Source organism: Carcharhinus amblyrhynchos, chromosome 3, assembly GCF_965287045.1.
Source record: "Carcharhinus amblyrhynchos chromosome 3, sCarAmb.v2.hapA, whole genome shotgun sequence".
NCBI lineage: Eukaryota > Metazoa > Chordata > Chondrichthyes > Carcharhiniformes > Carcharhinidae > Carcharhinus > Carcharhinus amblyrhynchos.
Genome location: NC_137326.1, coordinates 118,376,364 through 118,399,138, shown reverse-complemented (window position 1 = coordinate 118,399,138; position 22,775 = coordinate 118,376,364). Strand labels below are relative to the sequence as shown.

At 43.3% G+C, this 22,775-nt stretch overlaps 1 protein-coding gene across 2 annotated transcripts; it reads left to right on the top strand.

Annotated features, from left to right (window-relative positions):
* The first annotated feature begins 5,643 nt into the window (after positions 1 to 5,643).
* On the top strand, positions 5,644 to 21,397 carry LOC145341069 (D-beta-hydroxybutyrate dehydrogenase, mitochondrial-like). Of its 2 annotated transcripts, none has more exons than XM_080185866.1 (6): positions 5,644 to 5,757; positions 9,229 to 9,286; positions 11,620 to 11,730; positions 14,405 to 14,546; positions 15,379 to 15,531; positions 19,678 to 21,397. In XM_080185866.1, the coding sequence occupies exons 1-6, from the start codon at positions 5,693 to 5,695 to the stop codon at positions 20,145 to 20,147; spliced, it is 999 nt and encodes a 332-aa protein (XP_080041992.1). In that variant the 5' UTR covers positions 5,644 to 5,692; the 3' UTR covers positions 20,148 to 21,397. The 2 variants fall into 2 exon arrangements, with proteins under 2 accessions (XP_080041992.1, XP_080041991.1); XM_080185865.1 differs by having other exon boundaries at positions 9,226 to 9,286.
* Positions 21,398 to 22,775: the final 1,378 nt, after the last annotated feature.

Genomic DNA, 22,775 nt, shown 5'->3' with positions numbered 1-22,775 from the left:
GGGAGAGGGCGGGAAAGTGGAACTGAGCAGCGACAGATCAGCCATGATCTTATTGAATGGCGGGGCAGGCTCGAAGGGCTAGATGGCCTACTCCTGCTCCTATTTCTTATGTTCTTATGTTCTTATGTGATACACCTGAACTGGCTTGCAGCTGTGCACTATTAATAAAGGGGAGCTACATTTAAACATTCCCTCTGCACCCACAGCCAGTCACACTAAGAGGATGGCAGTGCAGACAGCACTGCCACATTTCATGGAGGCAGGCCTGAAAAGACTTCTGGATGCAGTGGAAGAGAGGCCGGCAGCCCCGTACCCCCAGGTGCATAGATGAGCCAGGAGCAAGGAAGCCAATGCAGCTTGGGATACAGTGGCTGTGGTGGTCAGTGCCAGTGGCCTGACATGTAGGACTGCCACTCAATGCTATAAGAAAATGAATGACCTCATTCAAGCTGCAAGTGAGTGCCCATCTGTCACATCCCGGCATCACTCCCATCTATCACAGCTGGAATGTTCACATCAATCTGTTCCCTGACACCCATGACCTTCCAGCACCAAACCCCCAGCATTATCTTCAAATACCCTTGGCACTCCTCATCTCAACCCCTTCCTGTTCAGGCACAGTGTCGACATGTGCCATCTGTCCCAAAGTTCTCCCAAAGATACTGGTGATGCAGAGACAGAGCCAGGGAACTCCAGGAAGGAATGTCAGCAACATTCCAGTAGCTGCAAGGCCACTTGGAGGAATCTCACAGCCTTCAGGCACAGTACATGGTGCTGGCATTGTGTGACAGCCAGCCCAACACTGCAAGGATGCAACCACAGTGGAAAGCCTAGGGCAGGAATAAGTAACCATTGCTAACAGAGTCTAAGGCATGGCTGGGTCTCTGAGGACCATGGCTGAGAGCCTTGGAACATGCTTCAGACACAGCGGCAAATTGCAGAGGGGCTCCAGGTCTTGGTCCAAACTCAGAGGGCGATCATTGAGGGCTCAGATAACATGGTATGGACAAAGTTGCCAGTCCAAAACTGGCAGTGCCATGCGACGCAGAAGCTTCTGGAGCTTCTCCAGTATCTCAGGAGCCTAAGGACATCCTGAGGGAGGAAGAAGTGCTGGCGGCCATCCCAGAGCCTCCCACCCAGGAGGCTCTGGTAGTCTCCAGCCTTTCTGAATCCTCCCTTCCTGATACCAGTTCATCTCAGGGCCACGGCTTCATCCTTAACACCTGAAAGTCAACTAGGTTTCCCCAGATCCCAGCCCTCCAGAGGATACCCACCAAGGGCATCAAAAGCCATGAGGTGTGGAACACAGCAGGCCATCTCCACCTCCGATGTCCTACATGTAGCGCCAGACCAGACAAACATATAGAGGCACCAAGAGGGCATTGGTGAGGAAACACACCATAGTTAAGGGTAGGATAATTGGAGTTGTAAATAAGCAGCATTAAAGAATATTGCACCTCAAAGCTGCAACACTCTGTCTTTGACCCACACCTCCACCCCCAGAGCATTGCGCCAAACAAAGTGCCCTGACCCTCACTTAGACACAGGTAGAGTGTCTGCGTGCAGTCTGAAGACAGGCAGGAGTCAGACTTTGGCAATGCCAGAGCAGCTTCACAGCATGCCTCACAGCATGTTGCCATTATCCTCCTGCTGGCATTTGCTGGCATGGCCAACCCAAGCCCATTACCTTGGTGTGATATAATTACAGTCTCAAAGAGGGGAAGGGGATGCACCATGTCAGGGTGCATATGAACAAGGGATCTGGAAAGGCGGATGAGGGTTCTGGAAGTGGGGGGAGCATTGAAGACTTTGTGTGGGGGGAGGGGGCATGCATGTGGGTTGGAGTTGCCAGATACCACGCCTCCTAATTGGATTGGCGTGAACATCCCAGATAGCTTACACACACACCACAGGCAACAAGGAAAGTTCACAATAACTTTTTTTGCAGTGCTAATGTTAGCCTTGTGAGTAATAAATAAACTTTATTTTTTAACACACGTGCATGATGTTTAGCTGGTGCTCGCACACAATTTGGACATTCAGGAAGTGGAACCTCTTGCGTAAGGTGGAGGGCATTCCCTGATGCCCCCGAATTCTGCAAAGCGACATGCAATGCTGTCCACAGAGCCCTGCACCTGACGCATCCTGGTGATGGCAGCAAAGCCTGCAGCCTGGGCATCTTGTTGGGCCTGGCCCAGTCAAAATGGATGTAGTAGGAAGCCGGGGCATACATAGCATCCATGAATGCTTGGGTGCACTTTTGGGCTCATGAATTGTCGGCTAATGAGAGGTGCCACACAAGTTCCCCACTTGAGCCCTGGAATGATCCGGTAGAAAAAAGTTTCAGGGCTGGCATGACCTTCACGGCCATCGGAAGGGAGTGTCCTCCCTCATAAAGTGCCAGGTTCATGAAGAAGGAAGAAGATTTTTTAAAGAAGATATTGTCTACAGTTGAGCAAGTTCAGAAGTAAAGAGAGAAAAGCCTCAGGGAACTGCAAACTTGTTCCAAAATTGTGTGAAAGTGAAAAGCTGAGATTTGATCTCCCAATTTGAACAGAATCTGCAGCGCATCCAGGTCACAACCCCTGCACTGAGGGATTACAGGCAGTGAAGTCTCAAAGTTTTGATGAGAGAAAAAGTTTGTTGCTGAAAAATAAAATAAGTTAGATTGAAAGGAGATAATGGTCCTGAAATGGACAGCTCCAACAGAGTAAAACTAACAAAATGAACAGACTCTCCAGCCAGCCAGGAAAAATGAGGAAATCATAGAAATCGAAGTAGAAGTCTTGTGACAGCAAAATGTAAGTCAACAGTGTAAAACAAGGAGCCAAGGAAATTTCATGTAATGGTGATGTCAGTTTTGTGTTGGTCAAGAGAACTGCCCATCTCAGAGTGAAACACATCAAGGATTTGATTCATGCCACTTAGGTAGAACATCTTGTATCATGTACTGCAAGAGTTCACTGTACTGAAGCAGAAATTAGAACAGAGCTATTTTTGCCAGAATCCTATTGATAATCCTTTAAAGATGCTACTGAATGATCAAACTATCAACCATGTGGAATATTCAAAAATGAGCTGGAGAAACTGGCATTCTGCAGAGAAGCAGAAACTGTCCAATATTTGAGGGTGCTGTGGAGAACACAGCAATGGACAAACCTAAAGAGAGAACATAACTATTGAACAAGTTAGTTGTTAGATGAGGATGATGGATTCACCTGATAGAAACTCAGAAACAGATAAACTGAACAGATTGTGAAAGCAGATACATGGACTAAAAAGGGTACACAGACTGGTCACAATACAGTATGGTGTACCCAGGCTGGTGTATCACCGTACTAGGTACTTATTCTGGGAGTATTAAAGGCATGGGTACCCAGAATAGGTGTATAACTATATGGGATATTTGGACTGGACATATGATTCTACTGAATACCCGGACTATCTGGATTACGGTAAGTATATCCTGACTGGATATATTATGGTAGTGGATCTTTGAACTTGGTATATTGTAGTGCTGGGCACGCAGACAGGGTGCATTATGGTAATGGTAACCAGACTGGGCATATTATGGCCCTCATGCACTTGGACTGATACTTGCTAAGTGAATCCAGGTTGCGTGTGTTAAAGTAGTGGGCCTTTGACTACTAGAATACTGGCCACCCAAACTGGGTGCATTACAATAATGATACCCGAACTGAGTTATCATGATTAGGGTAGCCAGACTGAGTGTTTTTTGGTCTCTGGGCATAGACTAGACTTAGTATTGTCCTGGGTAGCTTGACTGGCTGTGAATCTCAAAGGGTGGTGAATCTCTGGAATTCTCTGCCCGTTGAAGTGGTGGAGGCTACCTCGCTAAATATTTTTAAGACGCGGGTTGATGGGTTTTTGATAAGAGAGGGGATTAAGGGTTATGGGGAGAGGGCGGGAATGTGGAACTGAGCCACGACAGATCAGCCATGATCTTATTGAATGGCGGGGCAGGCTCGAAGGGCTAGATGGCCTACTCCTGCTCCTATTTCTTATGTTCTTATGTTCTTATGTAATGGTATGTCGCTTCACAGCCTTTGGCTAAGATCAAACGTCAGATCAAGCCCAAGGTGGGGTGAAATGCCTTACCTTGTCAGCTTTGATCTTGTTTGTCTCTCTTGTGGGGGCCTTGAATTGGCTTGAGATAATTCACACCTTTTTAACCTGTGCTGAACCCTCTCTCCATTCGCGTTGTCTATACCTGTAAAGACTTGATTATCTTTTAAGACTCGCATTTCAACCATTATCTTGTAATTGAATTTGTATCTATATATGCCCTGTTTGTGACCCAATTCTCCACTCCCCGATGAAGGGCAGCACTCTGAAAGCTTATGCTACCAAATAAACCTGTTAGACTTTAACCTGGTTTTGTGAGACTTCTTACTTATGGTATTACGGTGTCGTAGAACCATGCCTTTTGACCCTTCTTGGCTGTGCCGAACCATTTTTCTGCCTAGTCCCACTGACCTGCACCTGGACCATATCCCTCCATATCTTTCTATTACAGCAGAGGTCACTCACACTGGGTGTCTTATGGTAGAGGTTTCTCACACAGGGTGTATGACAGTGTCGGTGATTACGGCAGAGCTTTCTCGAACTGGGTGTATTACTGTAAAAGTTCCTTGCCCTTGGTGAATCGTGGTATCAGTGTATTATGGCAGAAGCACAGTGTGTATTATAGCATAGGTTCCTCACACTGGATGTATTATGGTATAGGTTACCCACATTGGCTGTATTATGGCAGAGGTTCCTCACACTGGGTATATTATGGCAGAGGTTCCTCACACGGGATATATTACGGCAGAGGTTCCTCACACTGGGTATATTACGGCAGAGGTTCCTCACACTGTGTATTACGGTATGGGTATATTACGGTAGAGGTTCCTCACACTGGGTATATTACGGCAGAAGTTCCTCACACTGTGTATTACGGTATGGGTATATTACGGTACAGGTTCCTCTCATTGGGTGTATTATGGCAGAGGTTCCTCACACTGGGTGTATTATGGTAGAGGTTACTCACACTGGCTGTATTACGGCAGAGATTCTTCTCACTAGGTGTATTACGGTATGGGTATATTGTGGCAGAGGTTCCTCACACTGGGTGTATTATGGCAGAGGTTCCTCACACTGGGTATATTACGGCAGAGATTCTTCACTGTATGTGTTACGGTATGGGTGTATTACGGTAGACGTTCCTCACTCTGGGTGTATTACGGCGGAGGTTCCACACACCGGGTGTATTACGGGAGAGGTTCCTCTGGGTGTATTACGGCAGAGGTTCCTCACACTGGGTATATTACGGCAGAGGTTCCTCACACTGGGTGTATTACGGCAGAGGTTCCTCACACTGGGTGTATTACGGCAGAAGTTCCTCACACTGGGTATATTACGGTACGGGTGTATTATGGCAGATGTTCCTCACACGGTGTATTACGGCAGAGGTTCTTCTCATTAGGTGTATTACGGTATGGGCGTATTACGGTATACGTTCCTCTCACTGTGTCTATTACGGCTGAGGTTCCTCACACTGGGTGTATTACGGTAGAGGTTTCTCTCACTGTGTGTATTACGGTATCTGTTACTCATATTGCCTGTATTGCGGTAGCTGGTGACCTTGCTGTGACTGAGTGTGCGGGTGGCTGCGACTGTATTGGCGGCGATGTACCGGGGAGTGAGTCGCGCTGTGGGGGCCGCGCTGTGGAGGGCATCCCCTCCGGTACTGAGGTAAGAGAGTGCGGAGAGGGAGCTGGGTCTCAGCTCAGCGGGTTAGAGAAGGAGACTTTAACCTGGCCGGGGACAGGATGGCTTCTGTCTGAGCAACTGACAATGTTCCCCTGGCTTCCACGCTTTGATCTCTCTGAGGGTAAGATTATAAAAGTAATGTCACTATCAGTGTGATTGATAGTGGCTGCTGCCATGGAGATGGAAATAACAAGGTTCAGAGAGGCTGAACCCTTTAATGATCTGCCTGCATTCAGGCCATCACCAAGAATTCAACGTGCTTTGGGAAAGGGAGTGTAACCACAGGGGTAGGCGTGGGCCATTCAGCCTCTCCAACCTGTTCCTCCACTATATCATTCACATCCCCATTGACCTCATTGAGGGGTGGTTAACAGCGAGGTGGTGTGTCTTCGGCCACAAGAAGAGAGATGGGATGGGCAAATGGGCGGGTAAGTGGCAGATGGAATTTAACTCTGAAAAGTGTGAGGTGATGCACTTTGGAAGGAGTAATTTGACAAAGAGGTATACTATGAAAGATCTGACGCTGGGAATTTCTGAAGAACAAAGGGACCTTGGCGTGTTTGTCCATAAATCTCTAAAGGCAGGTTAATAGGAGAGTGAAAAAAGCATATTGCACACTTGCCTTTATCAATCGGTTAACAAAAACAGAGTGGTCATGATGGAGTTGCAAAGAACTTTGGTGAGGCCACAGCTGGAGTACTGTGTGCAGTTCTGGTCACCACATTATAGGAAGGATGTGAATGCACTGAGGGGGATACAGAGGAGTTTCATCAGGTTGTTACCTGGGGTGGAACATATAAAGAGAGATTGGATAAGCTTGGGTTGTTTTCTCTGGAGCAGAGAAGACTGAGGGGTGACCTGATTGAGGTGTTAAAAATGACGAGGGGCATGGACAGGGTGAATAGGGAGCAGCTGCTCCCCTTAGTTGAAGGGTCAGTTAGGAGGGGACACAAGTTAAAAGTGAGGGGTGGGAGGTTTAGGGGGGATTTGAGGAAAAACATTTTTACTCAGAGGGTGGTGATGATCTGGAATGCAATGTCTGGGAGGGTGATGGAGGTGGGATGCCTCCCATCCTTTTATAAAGTACCTGGATGAGTACTTGGCATGCCATAACATTCAAGGCTATGGACCAAGTACTGGCAAGTGGGATTAGGTGGGCAGGTCAGGGTTTTTCATGCATTGGTGCAGACTCAATGGGCCGAAGGGCACCTTCTGCACTGTAATATTCTATGATTCTGTGACCTCCATTGGACCTGTGTTCCTTTATCCCCCCCCCGCCCCTGGAACAAAAGAAGCGATTAGTTCCAATCTTAATTTTTCAGTCTGAACATTTTAATTAATTCAGGTTATTCCAGATTTCCACTCGCATTCTTGTGAAATCAGAAGCAAATGATTCTGATTTCACTCCCGATAGACTGATTTGTCTTGTTTTGGATTTCCCCACTAGGGGGAAGAGTTTCTCTGTGTCCACTTTGGCTGAATCTGTGCCATTTTAGAAAATCACAGAATTCCAAAGTGCATCACCTCACATTTTTCAGAGTTAAATTCCATCTGCCACTTACCCACCCATCTGCCCATCCCATCTCTGGCTTCTTGTAGCCCAAGACACACCATCTCATTGTTAACCACCCTTCAGTGAGGTCAGTGGGGATAAGTGAATTCCTGATTTGCCTTCATATGGGTGCAGAAGGAGACTGTTCAGCCCATCAAGTCTGCAATGGCTTACCCGGGTCCACCTCCCCTCCCTATCCCTGTAACCCCACATATTTATCCCACTAATCCCCCTAACCTGCACATCTTGGGACACTAAGGCTTAATGAAGCATGAACAGTCCACCTAACCATCTTTGGACTACGGGAGGAAACCCACGCAGATGCAGGAAGAACGTACAAACTCCACACGGTCACCCAAGACCGGAATTGAACTGTGCCACGTAGGAGGTGAGAACCTTTATTTCTATGGTGCCTTCCACTAGCTCTTAGATAACACAAAGTGCTTTACATCCATAAGTTTTAAATTATTTCCCAGTGCAGCCTACAAAATACCTGCAAGTGGTCCATCCCTTTATCCTGACATTACCTTCCTTGGCATTTCCTATGATGGCAGTTTGTTCCCTCCCGTTTTCTACGTTGTCCCCTAAATGACATTATCCATAGATTTGCTGATAATCCAGCACCTATCCATCATTTCCCTTTATTCCAGTACTGTATGAATTCCTTTCCCTTAACCAGTCCAACATCAAAATGCGACAGTTCCTTCCAACAAAGCATTAGGAAGACCAAAGCCATTGTTACTGGTTTTGCTGCTGATTAAAAATTTGTCTGTTTAACCTACCTTTTCTCATCTCTCCTAATGTTGCCAAAGGCTGACATCTGTCCTGGGACGTTTGATTCAGTTGGAATGAATACGAAACTGAATAAAATCAACAATATTTTAAGTTAACTTTTATTATGCAGACATTTCCATTAGTTCAGAGTGATGAGGACAAGAATGATGTCTTCAACAATAATTTAATTTAATACGTTTTAATTGATTAGTAACAGGATGGCGAGGAAGGGGAGAGAGTTGGTAACTCTAAAATGTTTACACGTGTCTGAAGTATAACCCTTTGCAGGCTGTCATTCACTCAGCAGCTTCATTTCATTGCATAAATGATGTAGATCCATGAACAATTGCCTTTTGTGCACTGATTCTCCTTCCAAATAGACAAAGACAGGATCACCTGGTACATGTTCTCTCCCCTCTCTGCCCCACCACCTTCGCTGTGTTCTCGAGCCTCTCCTCACTCACTTCCCAACACCCCCCCCCCCCCACCACCGCTCTCTTCTCGACCTCCCCCTCTGCCCCACCTCTGCTCGCTTCTCAAATCCCCATCCTCACTGGCTTCTCGACTCCCCCCACCCCTGCTGACTTCTCAACCACCCCGCCTCGCTCGCTTCTCAACCGCCCCTGTCCCCTGCTTTCTTTAGTTTGGTAGGTTACAGTTAAAGTCTTAACCTTAAATCTTGTTGTGTGATCCTTCCAGTTAGTCACTGGAAATTTAGGGCTGTATGGGGATCGGAGCACTCTGTTTTTCTCACTGTGACATTGGCTCCCACTTTCAGCAACTTGCCATGCGAAACATTTAAAAATCTAAATATGGAAGGGGAAATCTATCTCATGGAAGACTCACATTAGCTATTTTCCCACAGCAAATTATGGTCCTTTTCCATCTGCATTATCCACACAAGCTTCATTTGAGTATATAAGACAGAGACTAGATTTGTAGTCTTCCTTGCATGTTCAAATAAGATGACAGTCCTCTCTTAAATTTGCCAATATTGTTTGCCTTTCCTCTGTAAAAATAATTGAGTCTAAATATCTGTCCGCCTCTTGTCTTATGAGCTTGAGTGCAATGAGTCTTGTTAAAAATCCTGTGTATAATGATTATTTTATTATCCTGCCTTTCAGTAGGGTGCAGCCAGCTGTTTGCCTCACAGCGACTCGATCACTTGCAAGCCAGCCAATCGCAGTGAGTAGCCCTGTGTGATGGAAGGCTTTCTGTTCCAAAGTGAAGTAGTTAAAGGTCACTGAAATATGCACAGTAGCATTTTATAAAGTTAACGGAAACTCCAGAATAGAATGGAATTTGTTCAGCATCTCAGGTTATTTATTGTACGATTAAAGATACTTTTATTCAATGTCATCTTTGTGGTGGAGCTGGGAGGCTACATTCTCTGCTATAAATTCTCAGCGCTCAATGAGAAGAACTCAAATGGTAGCTCCCTGCGGAAAGTATGCTGTGAATGTCACGTTACTGTCTGCAAGCAAAGCCCTAGTGTGTGTGTGTGTGTGTGTGTGTGTGTGTGTGTGTGTGTGTGTGTGTGTGTGTGTGTGTGTGTGTGTAAGTAAGTCTAAGAACAACACATGGATTTGATTGTGATAATCTGTTATAGGGTGCTGTACAGACAAAACATACCACTCAAAGAGTGCATAGGGGAGAAAGAAAAGAGAGATTACAGATAGGTTGCAGGGAATGATTAGCTTAATATATGACAGGATCATTCAAAAGTCTAATGGCGGCAGGGAAGAAGCTGTTCTTGAGTCAGTTGGTATGTATTTTCAGACTTTTGTATTTTTTTCCCAATGGAAGAAGGTGGAAGAGAGAATGTCCAGGGTGCATGGGGTCCTTAATTAAACTGACTGCTTTTCCAAGGCAGCGGGAAGTGTAGACAGAGTCAGTGGATGGGAGGATGGTTTGCATGATGGACTGGGCTACGTTTACAACCCTTTGCAGCATTTTGCGGTGTTGGTTAGAGGAGGAGCCATGCCTAGCTGTGACACATTCAGAAAGGATGTTTTCTTTGGTGCATCTGTAAAAGTTGGTGAGAGCTTCCTTAGCTTTCTGAAAAAGTAGAAGCATTGGTGGGCTTTCTTAACTATAATGTTAGCATGGAGATACCAGGACAGATTGTTGTTGATCTGAACACCTAGAAATTTGAAGCTCTTGACCATTTCCAATTCATCCCCATTGATGTTGACAGGGGCATGTCCTCCACTATGTATCCTGAAATAGATGACTGTTTCTTTAGTTTTACTGACATTGAAGGAGAGATTACAGACTGGTTTAGTAACAATTGGACTGCATTCCCACAGAATATTTACAATGGCATCAATGTGGAACATTGTTAATTCTGGTTTGTTTCCAGGTTCTGCTCTGGCTTGAGTGTGAATTTGGAAAGTTTATAATGCTTATTTACCTCTCGTTATCCAATCAATGAAATTAATTTTAAAGCCGCTGATCTTAAAGGCCCAAATATAATTTTTTAGCGTTTTCCTACTTTTCTGTCTTGAGCATGCCTATTACTGATACTTTTTCTCAGGATCACCCACTCACAAGTTGCCTGATCTTAGTGAGCCACCTGAGAACAAAACTGAGCAAAGAGTGACTTGTACAAGATTAGAAATGAAAGAGGAAGTGGTTTTGTGGTGTTCGTCGCCAGCAGAGCCTAAGAGTTTCTTCCATGTTGTTGGGGTTGATGGGCTGATAATAAAGTAAGAAAAATGCTGAATTATTAAAAACAAAACATGGGTGTCAACTTTGGCTTGGTTGTCCCTTCAGTTAAAGGGTTATGGGCTAAAGTCCCACTCCAGAGGCATAATCTTGGTTGACACTTAACTGTTGGAAAGTGCAACATTTCAGATGAGTTCTTTTTTTAATTCATTCATGGCTGGCCAGCATTTATTGTGCATCCTTAGTTGCTCGAGGGCAGTTGAGAGTCAACCACATTGCTGGGCTCTGGGATCATGTGTAGGCCTGACCAGGTAAGGACAGCAGATTTCCTTCCACTAAAGGACATTAGTGAACCAGATGGGTTTTTCCAACAATTGACAATGGTTTTGTGGTCATCATTAATTCCAGATTTTTTTTTTACTGAATTCAATTTCCACGATCTGCTGTGGTAAGATTCGAGCCCAGGTCCCCAGAACATTAGCTGCATTTCTGGATTAATAGTCTAAAGCCACTAGGCCATCACCTCCCCTGATGCAGATCCGAAATTCTCTTGGGCTGAGGTGAAAGATGCCATGCCATTGTTTGAAGAAGACCAGAGGAGCTCTCTCAAGTGATTAACCAGTATTGATCCTCCAGTAACTATCATTATAACATATCCTGCAATCATCTCATTACTCTTTACTGGAGCTTCCTGTGCACATATTGGCTGTAGCATTTCCTACACATCAGGTCTACTTAATTGGCACTAACTCACTCTGAGAGTTCCTACTGTCACAAAAAATGCTACGCAAATGCATTTTCTCTTTTTAAAAATATTTATAACATTATGATGTTCTTATTATTTAAACCAGAGTGAAGGCAAAAGTATCGTCATTACAGGATGTGACACTGGATTCGGATTTTCCTTGGCACAGCACCTACATGATAAAGGGTTCAAAATATTTGCAGGGTGCCTGTTAAAGGTACAGATATTATTATTTCTTGACTATACATTGTGTGCGAATTGCCTTCAAAACTGTTTTGTTCGTAAAGCTTCTGGTTTAAAACAGGAAAGCAATCCTCTCCTTTAATGTTTAATGCTTTATCAGGTAGTAAACGTATGAATTAGGAGCAGGGGTAGACCACTCGGCCCTTCAAGCCAGCTCTGCCATTCTATAAGGTCATGGCTGGTCTGATTTTAATCTCAACGTCACATTCCTACCTATCCCTGATAATCTTTCAATAAAAGCAGCAAAAAGTTTTGGCGTTTTGAGCAACGTCATTAAAAGATTACTCTGAGAGAGAGCCATAAGGCTTTTCAATAAGGAGCTCCGTACACAGAAAATAATGAATATATTTGATCCCAATGATGTTTGCGTGCTCTTATTTGTCTCTTGATAGAAGTTGTCCTACTTAGTTGAGTAAAAAGTCTGACAACACCAGGTTTTAGTCCAACCTATTTATTTGATAATATTCTCACAAGCTTTCGAGGGGTTACCCTCTTCGTCAGGTGAATGGAGAGTTCTGGCCTCAGACAGAGCATATAAAGCACAGACAGTTTAGAGATTACTGATTAAAATGCGAATCCTTACACCTAACCTGCTGTTCAAGACCTGAAGTGGCTGACAATGTGAGTGGTAGGAGCACTGATCACAGTTTAAAGAGATGTGTATTGTCTCCAGACAGTACAGTAAGTGAGGTTTTGCAAACCCAGGCAAGTCACGGGGTCTGTGCTTTATATGCTCTGTCTGAGGCCAGAACTCTCCATTCACCTGACGAAGAGGGTAACCCCTCGAAAGCTTGTGAGAATATTATCAAACAAATAGGTTGGACTAAAACCTGGTGTTGTCAGACTTTTTACTGTGTTTACGCCAGTCCAACGCCGGCATACCCACATCATGACTACTTAGTTGAGGCAGAATGTAGTCCTACCTAGCCACATGCTGTCAGTCTTCCTCGCTGTTTAACCTGCTTCAATGGCAGGTTAAACAGTTGCTGAGGAAAAAAAGACTCTGGGTCTGGAAAACATTTGAGGCTATAATTGTTAGAAAAATGCATTCTGCTGGTAACTTAGAAGAAACTTCAAGATAAAATACACAAGACCGTTAAAAATTGAACATTTACAGTCTTTCCAGTTGCCAAGCACATTTTTAATTAAGTCACAAGTGCAGATAAATCATTGTCTTAGCACTTCCTTTAAAGTATAGTACTGCAGAGAGGTTATTGATCCTCACTCTCGATGAATGTGGCTCAGACTGAGAAGAATCCCTTTCTATTGCAGCTTTGAAGATTTTAAGTGGAAATTAATTAAAGTAATAGTTATTCAGTTTCCAGTGACTAGATTAATATATAAAATTGAAAAGTCCAAGTTCTTGGTTATCCATGCAGATTGAGATTTCCATTTAACCTGACTTTTTAAACCAGTTTCTGCTCTTCCGTACTGTATTGAATTTAGCATTCTGGATTGGAGACTGAGCTTTCAGAATGCCAAGTGGAATACTTAGATTATTCTGGACACCAATAAGATCTATCCCTGTAAAAACTTTGCAGGCAATAGAATATATATATATTTTAATTTTTACCCCTTTTCCAGTGCTGTAAGCGTTGAATCCTGTTAGAAGTAGAAGTCAGCAGATGCTGCTGATTCCCTTGTATTTGTCGCAAGGGACAGTGTGAATCCGAAGATCATTTTACCATGAGCATGTCACAGCCAGACCCAACCATGCCTTTACCCTATATATATATAAATGCTTTGCAATTAACATGCACCATGTTGGTAAATTGGCCCAAGTCTAAGTAGATACAAACCTACAAAGTAGGGGCAGAAGTAGGACATTTAGCCCCCTGAGCCTGCTCTGCCATTCAATAAGAACTGTGACTGATCTCTTTGTATTTTGAATCCCACATTTCCATCTTTCCCTGATAACCTTGGATTCCCTTGCATGTCAAGAATATATCTACTTCAACCTTAAAAATATTCAAGTATATTTAATTCCACAGTTGAACATTTTGAATGTTATGCACCCAGTATTAAATGTTCTGCCACGACAGGATTATTTCAGCACTGTTTGAGGGAAGGAGCAAGGATTGCATATAATCAAACCAATGCCAACATTCTCTCCCTTCCTCAGGTTGGAAGGTAGCTGATCCGCACTTGATATTATCCTACGGTATCCTGAACATCGTGAACCTGTGTGAAACCCTGGTTGCCAATCTAGAGTTGTCTTACTTTAAATGGGCAGCACAGTGACACAGTGGTTAGCACTGCTGCCTCACAGCATCGGGAATCCAGGTTTGATTCCCGGCTTGGGTCACTGTCTGTGCGGAGTCTGCACATTCTCCCTGTGTATGCGTGGATTTCCTCCGGGTTCTCCGGTTTTCTCCCACAGTCCAGAGATGTGCAGGTTGATTGACATGCTAAATTGCCCTTGAGTGTCAGAGGTACCAGCGAGAGTAAATGCATGGGGTTATGAGGGTAGAATCTGGGTGGAATTGTGTTCGATGCAAACTCGATGGACTAAATGGCCACCTCCTGCTCTGCAGGATTCTATGATTCTATTTTGGGTTAAGCTGCTGTCAATACAGAATTGTGACTACGCTAGTGATGGGTTACAACCTTATCCAGATTCTGCACTACTGGTAACTCTTTGCTTTCAGGATAAAGGTGGGGAAGGGCCACAGAAGCTGGAGGATATGAAGAGTGATCGGATGGTTGTCGTCCAGTTAGATGTTTGCAAGGATGAGGAAGTAGAGAAGGCAGTGGAATTTGTGAAAGAACATTTAACAGATAAAGAAAAAGGTCAGTTGGTTTTAAGAGCCCACCTCTACAACTTATTTAAATAGAGTTTATGGTGAATATTTATGCGCAAGCCAATAATATTTCCAAAAGCTTTAGGATTTTCAGAAATTCACTTTTGCCCACAGATACTGTTTTGGGTAAAGCATTGTTTCTTTCTGTCAGGCAGACAGTACAATACTTCCACATACTCTTGTCTTATAAATAAAAAGAAAAATTAGAGTGGATGGAAAGAGGAATCCCGTTCAGCTCCATGTGTCTGCTGATAGAGTTGAATTGTGTGTATTTGTGTGTATAGAGTTATGGAAGAATAGTAAGAGAGAAATTTTTGTTTCAACCAACTCTTATTTTTGCATTAGTGAACATGAATTTCCTCACAACTATGGCTAAGCTCTGGTGATTCCAGTTGTTGAAACTCTGTAATCCGGGAATGATTGTGTAATGTCATGTTGCAACATCACGATAGGTGGGAGCACTGAAGCTAAGCTGACTTGGGGAGTGAAAAGCAATCCATAAGCAGAGTGTGGTTTGTTCTATGGTTTGTATTGATACCAATCATAAAACACACCGGAATCCTGTCAGAAGCTGACACTAGTGAGCAAGCTTGGCAGGGGGAGGGACCCTATCTAAAGATTATCAGCGGAGTTGGAGAAAAATATCCAGTAAATGTTTCCTGGTGTAATAAAGGGAAGCACTTCAACAAAAAACACTTTCCCTTCACTTCATTTTTCTTTTTAAAGGCTAAGTATTAGGCTGTACACTATTAATTAACGTCAGTTCAAATATTGTGTAAGTACTGAAGTATTTCTAAACAGTAATTCCTTTCTTTGATTAGGTCTTTGGGGCTTGATTAACAATGCTGGTATCTCAACCTTTGGGGAAGTGGAGTTCACCACCATGAATACCTATAAGCAGGTTGCAGAGGTTAACCTGTGGGGAACTATCCGTGTGACCAAAGGTTTCCTTCCCTATATCCGTAGAGCAAAAGGTGAGTGAAGTTTTGCTTGAGTACGGTCTGCGTGAAGCAGAACTGTTCTGTGGCTCATACAATTGAACTGAACATTACACCCATTGTGTAAGGTGACCTTGCAGTGAGTGGACGTTGATGTTCACATTGTGTAAAAAATCAGACAGATGATGAGCAGCAAAATTCACTCTGTCCATCTGATGATATTGGTGTGATGCTCTGATTCATTTCGTGGTTTGGCTTCACTGGAATAAGCTAGTGAGCTGCCAGTGCTCGTGCCATTCCCTATAACCTGCTCACTTACAGATTTTTGACAGCTGAAAATCCAGCACTAGTGCTGCAATCTAATACCAGCCAACAGCCCCTTGAAGGAGCAATGCACTTCCTATTTGGCTCTTAGAGGCATTCACTCGTCAGAATCTGTTGGCATGATGACTGCATCTAGGGCAATGGAAATTTGGATGATGCTAATTGTGCAGTAGGAATGAGGTCAGGTTCATCTGAATGGTGTCTGGTGGACAGGAAACCTTTACAGCCTCAATTAATGTAGATGACAGAGCAACCCTTGTTCCCAAAATCTTAGCAGTCACGCAGACACAAATTAATGGCTTCTCCAGAACTTCTAATTTAAGACTTTGTTACACATTTCTTCCACACTCGTCAGAACTCTGCATCACCATAAGTTCACATATGAATCAGAGGGTTGTGGGTTCAAGTCCCACTTCTGGACTTGAGCACAATATCAGAGCTAACTCCCCACCACTGTTCTGAAAGAATCTTGAATTGCCTTCTTTCAGACAAAAAGTTAATTCTAGGCCTGTCACTCAGATGGTGGTAAAAGATCCTGTGACACTATATTTCAAAGGAGAATGAGTTATCCCCAGTGTCCTGAGCAATATGTTTCTCTCCGTCCAAGATCTGCTTGGCAGCACATTGCTGTTTGTAAGAGTTTACGGCGTGTAAATTAGCTGCTGTGATTTCTACATGACAACAGTAGCTGCACATCAAAAGTGCGTGTTGGCTTAAAGCACTTGTAGATGTCTGGAGGTTGTGAAAGATGCTATATAAATGCAAGATTTTAAAATTTAACCACAGCATATTCATGATCCTTCCTTCCATATCTCTCCTTAAGTTACAACAGGATGCTTCACTGCAGCTCTTTCGGCTTGAACACATGCTTGGGACTTGCTACTGCCTATCATCTTACAGTCTATGTTAAGCTGCCTCACACATATTCAACACAGAGCATAAGTAAGCCCATTACCAGACTTTGTACAGACTCTCTGGTCAAAGTCCTAAATCCCGAAGTGTGCATTCAGGCCCAGGGGGCATCCTGCTTTGATGCGTGCTCTCATCATCATTTGGTGAATCCATTGGATTGCTTGCCAGGAAACTTTCACAGCATGTCAGAGCACTGAACCCCAACTTGCATGTGGTCTAGTGCATAATGTTGGCACTCTGCAGTCATCCATAGAAGTTCTGGTTGCTTTGATATATGTTACAGCTGGGCTCCTCATTGAAAGGTCTATCGCATCAGTTATGGAATCTGAAATGCGTGGGCAGCTGAGAAGCCGTATGGATCAGGTTCCAGTCTGATCACTGATCTGCTTTCTATTTTGCCACTGAGCGATGTAAGTTCTGGTCCGTGGCCCCTAGAACTGGCTGCCATGCAATGGGGAATGAATATGTTGCCATCTCTTGACGACAGAACGTCTGCACCCTTGTGATTCCCTTGACCTAAATGTCTGCGCTGGTGCCAGGAAATCAACTGGGCCATACGTCTTGTTACTACACCATCACTCTCGCTGTGGACAAGCAGCAAGTTCAGGCCTAGGAGGGTCGAGTTTGTTCAGGTGTAGGATTCCCCAAAACTGATGTTACAGATACCCATTCTGGCAGCCTGGAAGGAACTGGAGGCAAAGAAGCTGGGAGGCTTTAATAACTTTGACCAAAACAAACACTGGTTATGTAGGTTTATAGGTTTAGTTTTAAGAAGTAACGGACATCCGATAGCCTCTCTGGTGAGATACTGCTTTCTTATTCATTGATTCTCAGACTGCTAGTGTATTACCCTAGGGGCTATACATACTGGAAGGTCAAAGTTTCTCCTGCATTCCTCTGCAGAGTTAGCTTTGTGTTCACCCTACTCCTAAATCACCACCTGATCCTCCAACCAGCATTGCATTGCCTGAAGTCCCTCAAGAGTAAGAATGCTCAGCAGCAAACATGAGCATTGGTCAACAAAACCACGCTGTAATGACAGCAAGATATTTCCCAAACATTCCAGTGTTTTACCTGTGAGCAGAGGTTGATACTTTGTTGTTAGCAATGGCCACCTCCCAATATGTACTGTGGTGTTTGGCAGCTTAAGGAAGTGGTACTAATAATATGGGTAGACATCAGGTGAATAAGTGTGTTTTGGGACCTACAATAGCCTTCCACTTGTTTTGTGTGGGAGCGCTGGCTGCCTACTCACCTGCTCACAGATGACCCTGGGTGGCAAGTGTGCAGTTAGTGATTTCAGAATTTGCATCTTGATTACAGCTTCCTCCATGTTCATGAACCAAATGATCAGGAAACATAGAAACATAGAACATTACAGCACAGTACAGGCCCTTCGGCCCTCAATGTTGTGCCGAGCTATGTCCAATCCCAAGATCGAGCTATCCCCTCCCTATAATTCTGGAGTGCTCCAAGTGCCTATCCAATAACCGCTTGAAAATTCCTGAAGTGTCCAACCCCACTATCACAGCAGGCAGTCTATTCCACACCCCAACCACTCTGAGTGAAGAATCTACCTCAGACATCCGTCCTACATCTCCCACCATGAACTTTATAGTTATGCCCCCTAGTAACAGCTACATCCACCCGAGGAGATAATCTCTGCACGTCCACTCTATCAATTCCTCTCTGAAAATCATCCTATGATAGGCTGCAGTATCCATGCTCGTGAAGTAGCACTTTCCCATTAGAAATGTCCAGTAGGTAAGTTTGGAAAGAATATGGATACTTCAGTCCCTCACCACTGTTTGTGAACAAGCTTGCCTGAGTTTATAAATGCATCAAATCCACCTTCTGCTTAAAAAGAGTATGGGCAGAATTTTCCCATCCCGCCTGCCTCAGGAATCGTAGCGGGCAGGACACAGACCACACAACTGTCCGTTGACCTCAGGTGAGATTTTCCAGCCTCAGGACAAGCATGGCCAGAAAATCCCACCCTGTGTTTTCAGAAATTCATTATCAGCTCTGCATTACATTGACGAAGGGGTCTATTTGAAACAGATTTCTCTTTGAAAGTTATTGAATTAGCACTGTAAATCAACCATTACCTATGTTGGTGAGTGCTTCCTTTCAGAAATTATGTGATCCTATTTGTAAATGCATCTGCTCTTGGAGAGATGGAACACAATTTCTTTCCCAAATTCCATTCACCCTGATCCACACTTTTTATGAGCAGGAGGTAGTACAAGAGAAAATCAATCTGATCTATGCAATCATTTCTCACTGGGGACATTTCAAGTTTAGACAGCATGGTGGCATAGTGGTTAGCCCTGCTGCCTCACAGTTCCAGGGACCTGTGTTCAATTCCCAGCTTGGATCACTGTCTGTATGGTGTTTGCATATTCTCCCCGTGTCTGCATGGGCTTCCTTTGGGTGCTCCAGTTTCCTCCCACAGTCCAAAGATGTACGGGTTAGGTGCATTGACCGTGCTAAATTGCCCATTAATGTCATGGGACACGTAGGTTAGAGGGATTAACAGGGTAAATATGTGGTGTTACGGGGATATGACCTAGGTAGGATTGTTGTCGGTGCAGACTCAATGGGCCAAATAGCCTCCTTCTGCACTGTAGGGTTTCTGTGATTTTATGATTTAGTAGTACCCTGAAAATGAAACAGTCTTGCTGGGAATTAAACTAGAGAAACGGCTATGAAAGCAAGAGTATAAAATTTAACAGATAAGTGGTGAATAATTTTTTGTTTGGACTCATTGTTATGTATGAATGTGCTGAGGTTTATACCTTAAAAGTTTATAACCCCATGAAATACTATTTATAACTATCCACTTGATACAACCTTCATGTACTGGAGTATTAATAATGTGTAACCTTTCGTTTCATTTAATAATGATGCAACGTTTTAACCTCCCTTTTTCATTTTTGTGGAAAGGTCGTGTGGTAAACATCACAAGTATGCTGGGACGGATGGCCAATCCTGCTCGCTCCCCTTATTGTGTCACTAAGTTTGGAGTGGAGGCGTTCTCGGACTGCTTGCGCTATGAAATGCATCGCTGGGGTGTAAAAGTTAGTGTCGTTGAACCTGGTAATTTCATAGCCGCTACCAATCTTTACAGTCCTGAGCGTGTCAAAATGATCACGGAAAAGATGTGGAATGAACTGCCTGACATTGTCCGTAAGGATTATGGGAAGGAATACTTTGATGAACAGATTTCCAAAATGCAATCTTATGTTGGGGGTGGCTCATCAGACACGTCAACAGTTATTAACGATGTGGCACATGCACTGACCTCTGCATCCCCATATACCCGCTATAATCCAATGGATTACTATTGGTGGTTGAGGATGCAGATAATGACCCATTTTCCAGCTGCTATATCTGATCGAATATACATTCACTAAAGTGATTTTAAACTGATAACTTTTATTTTAAAAATGCTTTCTATCTTTTTACTGATCAGATTAATACTGTGATTGAGGCAGTGTCTAAACATAACATTTATACAATGGAATCACTGAACAGAATGCACTGTTTTATAAACTCTTGTTAGTGGTTATCAAGACTTGAATATTTAACAATTCTAACTAATTCTCATAGTGCTCAGGACCGTTAATATGGTACCACATTTGCTCCATAGAAGGGACAATACAACTCCCAATCTGCCTTCAGAAATGCAGTCTTGTCAGCTGCTCAGCGAGTCTGTTTCATATTTCATAACCTTAACATTGAATGGAAGGCAGAATGAAGTCTCACTGCAAATATATCAGTGAAAATCCACAGGAGTTCTTCAAAGGTGCTTAGAAACTTGAGCAGAGGTTTACTTGCATGTTTAAGAGTGCTGATACTGGTGCCCATGTTGTACAACTGCATCTACCTACCAGGAGTTAACTCCTAATGCGTGAGAAAGCAGTTGTAGCCAAGCAGTTTAGATCGGGTATAACTGTCCAGGAATTGATTCACTAGTTATCAGTTTCATTAGCGTCACATTGTTCTGTTGGAAATTTGTGTAATTCACAAAATTTAAAAAAAAGCCTCCACCATACTTTCATAGGACTGATTATAATTGTAATATATATATATTGTAATTAAGATTTGTTCAGCTTCCTTCAAAGAGTTAGGATGAGATTTTCCTGCTGCACTCACCTCAGAACCGGAAAATCCCACCCAAGGTATATAGATCTTTGTCAGATCCGCCCCAGCCTCCCCCCAACCTCCCGCCAACATGCCCACCACAATGTTGTGGCAGGCGGGATAGGAAAATTCCTTCCTCCGAGTTTGAAGTAAATTGTGTGGATTTTATTTTTGACTTGCCTTTTTAGAGTTAGCAAAGCATTTCAATTACTGTGATATTAAAAAATGACTAGAATCTCATTCCCTGAATTGGTACTGTAGAGATTACTCAGACAACTTGACATGGGAATGATTTGTTTGTATTTAAGGGAACTTCAGTGAAATGGTACAAATTAACATTTTTAATAAACCCCAAGGTGCTAATCTATACATTTATTTATTAAGATTAAATTGAAAGATGCCTTTGTCTTTATTCCAAATGATCACTTCAAAAATGGTGTTTAAAATTTTTATCATGAAATATATGTAAGGTTCCCAGTTGAATCATTAGCAAATCAATAAAATTGAACCGAGCAAAACATTTTGGATTTGTTGTTCATTTGATAGAACCAAACTGGCACTGGAAATTCTGGAAGGAAGTGAACGTAATATCATCACCAAGTGTTTTCTACAGTTTTGCTTTTCAAAATCTACCTGCATAATCATGACCTAAAAGTTGTGAGCCAAGAGCTTGTGTTCATCCCTTTTGAGCCAGTACATTTTCAAAGGCAACATAATGAGGTTGCAGACATATGTTGAGTGAGTGGGCAAAGATCTGGTAAATGGAGTATAATGTGGGGAAATGTGAAGTTGTTCTGTTTTGGCAGGAAGAATAAAAAGGCAGAGTACTACTTAAAGGGAGAATGCCTACAGAATTCCAAGTTGCGCAGGGATCTAAGTGTTCTAGTAGAGTCACAAAAAGCTAGTGTGCAGGTAAAGCAAGTAATTAAGATGTCAAATCCTTCATTACGAAAGGAATTGAACATAAAGGTAAGGATGTTATGCTTCCGTTAAATCACTCACCTAATGAAGGAACAATGCTTCGAAAGCTTGAGCTACCAAATAAACCTGTTGGACTTTAACCTGGTGTAGTGAGATTACTTACTGTCCGTTACATAGGGCATTGGTGGAACCACAGGCGGGATTTTCCAGCCTTGCTCGCCTCGAAACTGGAAGATCGTGCCTTAGTCAACAGACCTCTCTATGATCTGCTCTGATTCCTGTGGCGGGCGGGACAGTAACATTCACCCCATATCTCAAATACTTTTTAAATTTTGACTTCCTTATTTGTGGAAGGATGTAAATGCAGTTCGGAAGAAGTATAGTAGATTGATACCTGGAATGAATGGGTCATGTGTGAACAGGTTGGACAAGTTGGGCTTGTTTCCACTTGGGAGTTTAGAAAAGGTGAGGAATGACTTGGTTGAAGTGTGTAAGAAGCTGAATGATCTTGATCATTCAAGATTCAGAATCTTGATGGATACAGAAAGGATGTTTCCTCTTGTGAAAGAATCCAGATCTAGGGGGCATTGTTTTAAAGTTGGGGGTCACCCTTTAAGGACAGAGATGAGAGTTTTTTTTCTGAGGGTTGTACAATTATGGAACTCTTCCTCAGAAGGTGGTGGAGGCGGGGGTCATTGAATATTTTTAAGGCAGAGGGAATCAAAGGATATTGGGTAGGTGGGAATGTGGAATTTGAAACAAAGCAGATCAGTCATGATCTTACTGAATGTTGGAGCAGGCTCGAGGGGTCGAATGGCCTACTGCTGCTCCTATTTTGTATGTCCGTACACTCAGTATCTGCTCACTTTTTTACTAAACATATCCAGCTTTGTAAATACTCAGTTTTGTGAACCAAAAAAACTGGCCAAAGTAAATGTCAACATCAAAACCAAGAGACTTGATTATAACGTTTAGTT

Bases quoted from the DNA above. Each gene is read 5' to 3' on its own strand.
- LOC145341069 (XM_080185865.1), top strand. From the start codon at position 5,693: ATGTACCGGGGAGTGAGTCGCGCTGTGGGGGCCGCGCTGTGGAGGGCA. The intron at 9,287-11,619 runs GTGAGTAGCCCT...TATTTAAACCAG, and splicing joins TTGCAAGCCAGCCAATCGCA to AGTGAAGGCAAAAGTATCGT. The intron at 11,731-14,404 runs GTACAGATATTA...CTTTGCTTTCAG, and splicing joins TTGCAGGGTGCCTGTTAAAG to GATAAAGGTGGGGAAGGGCC.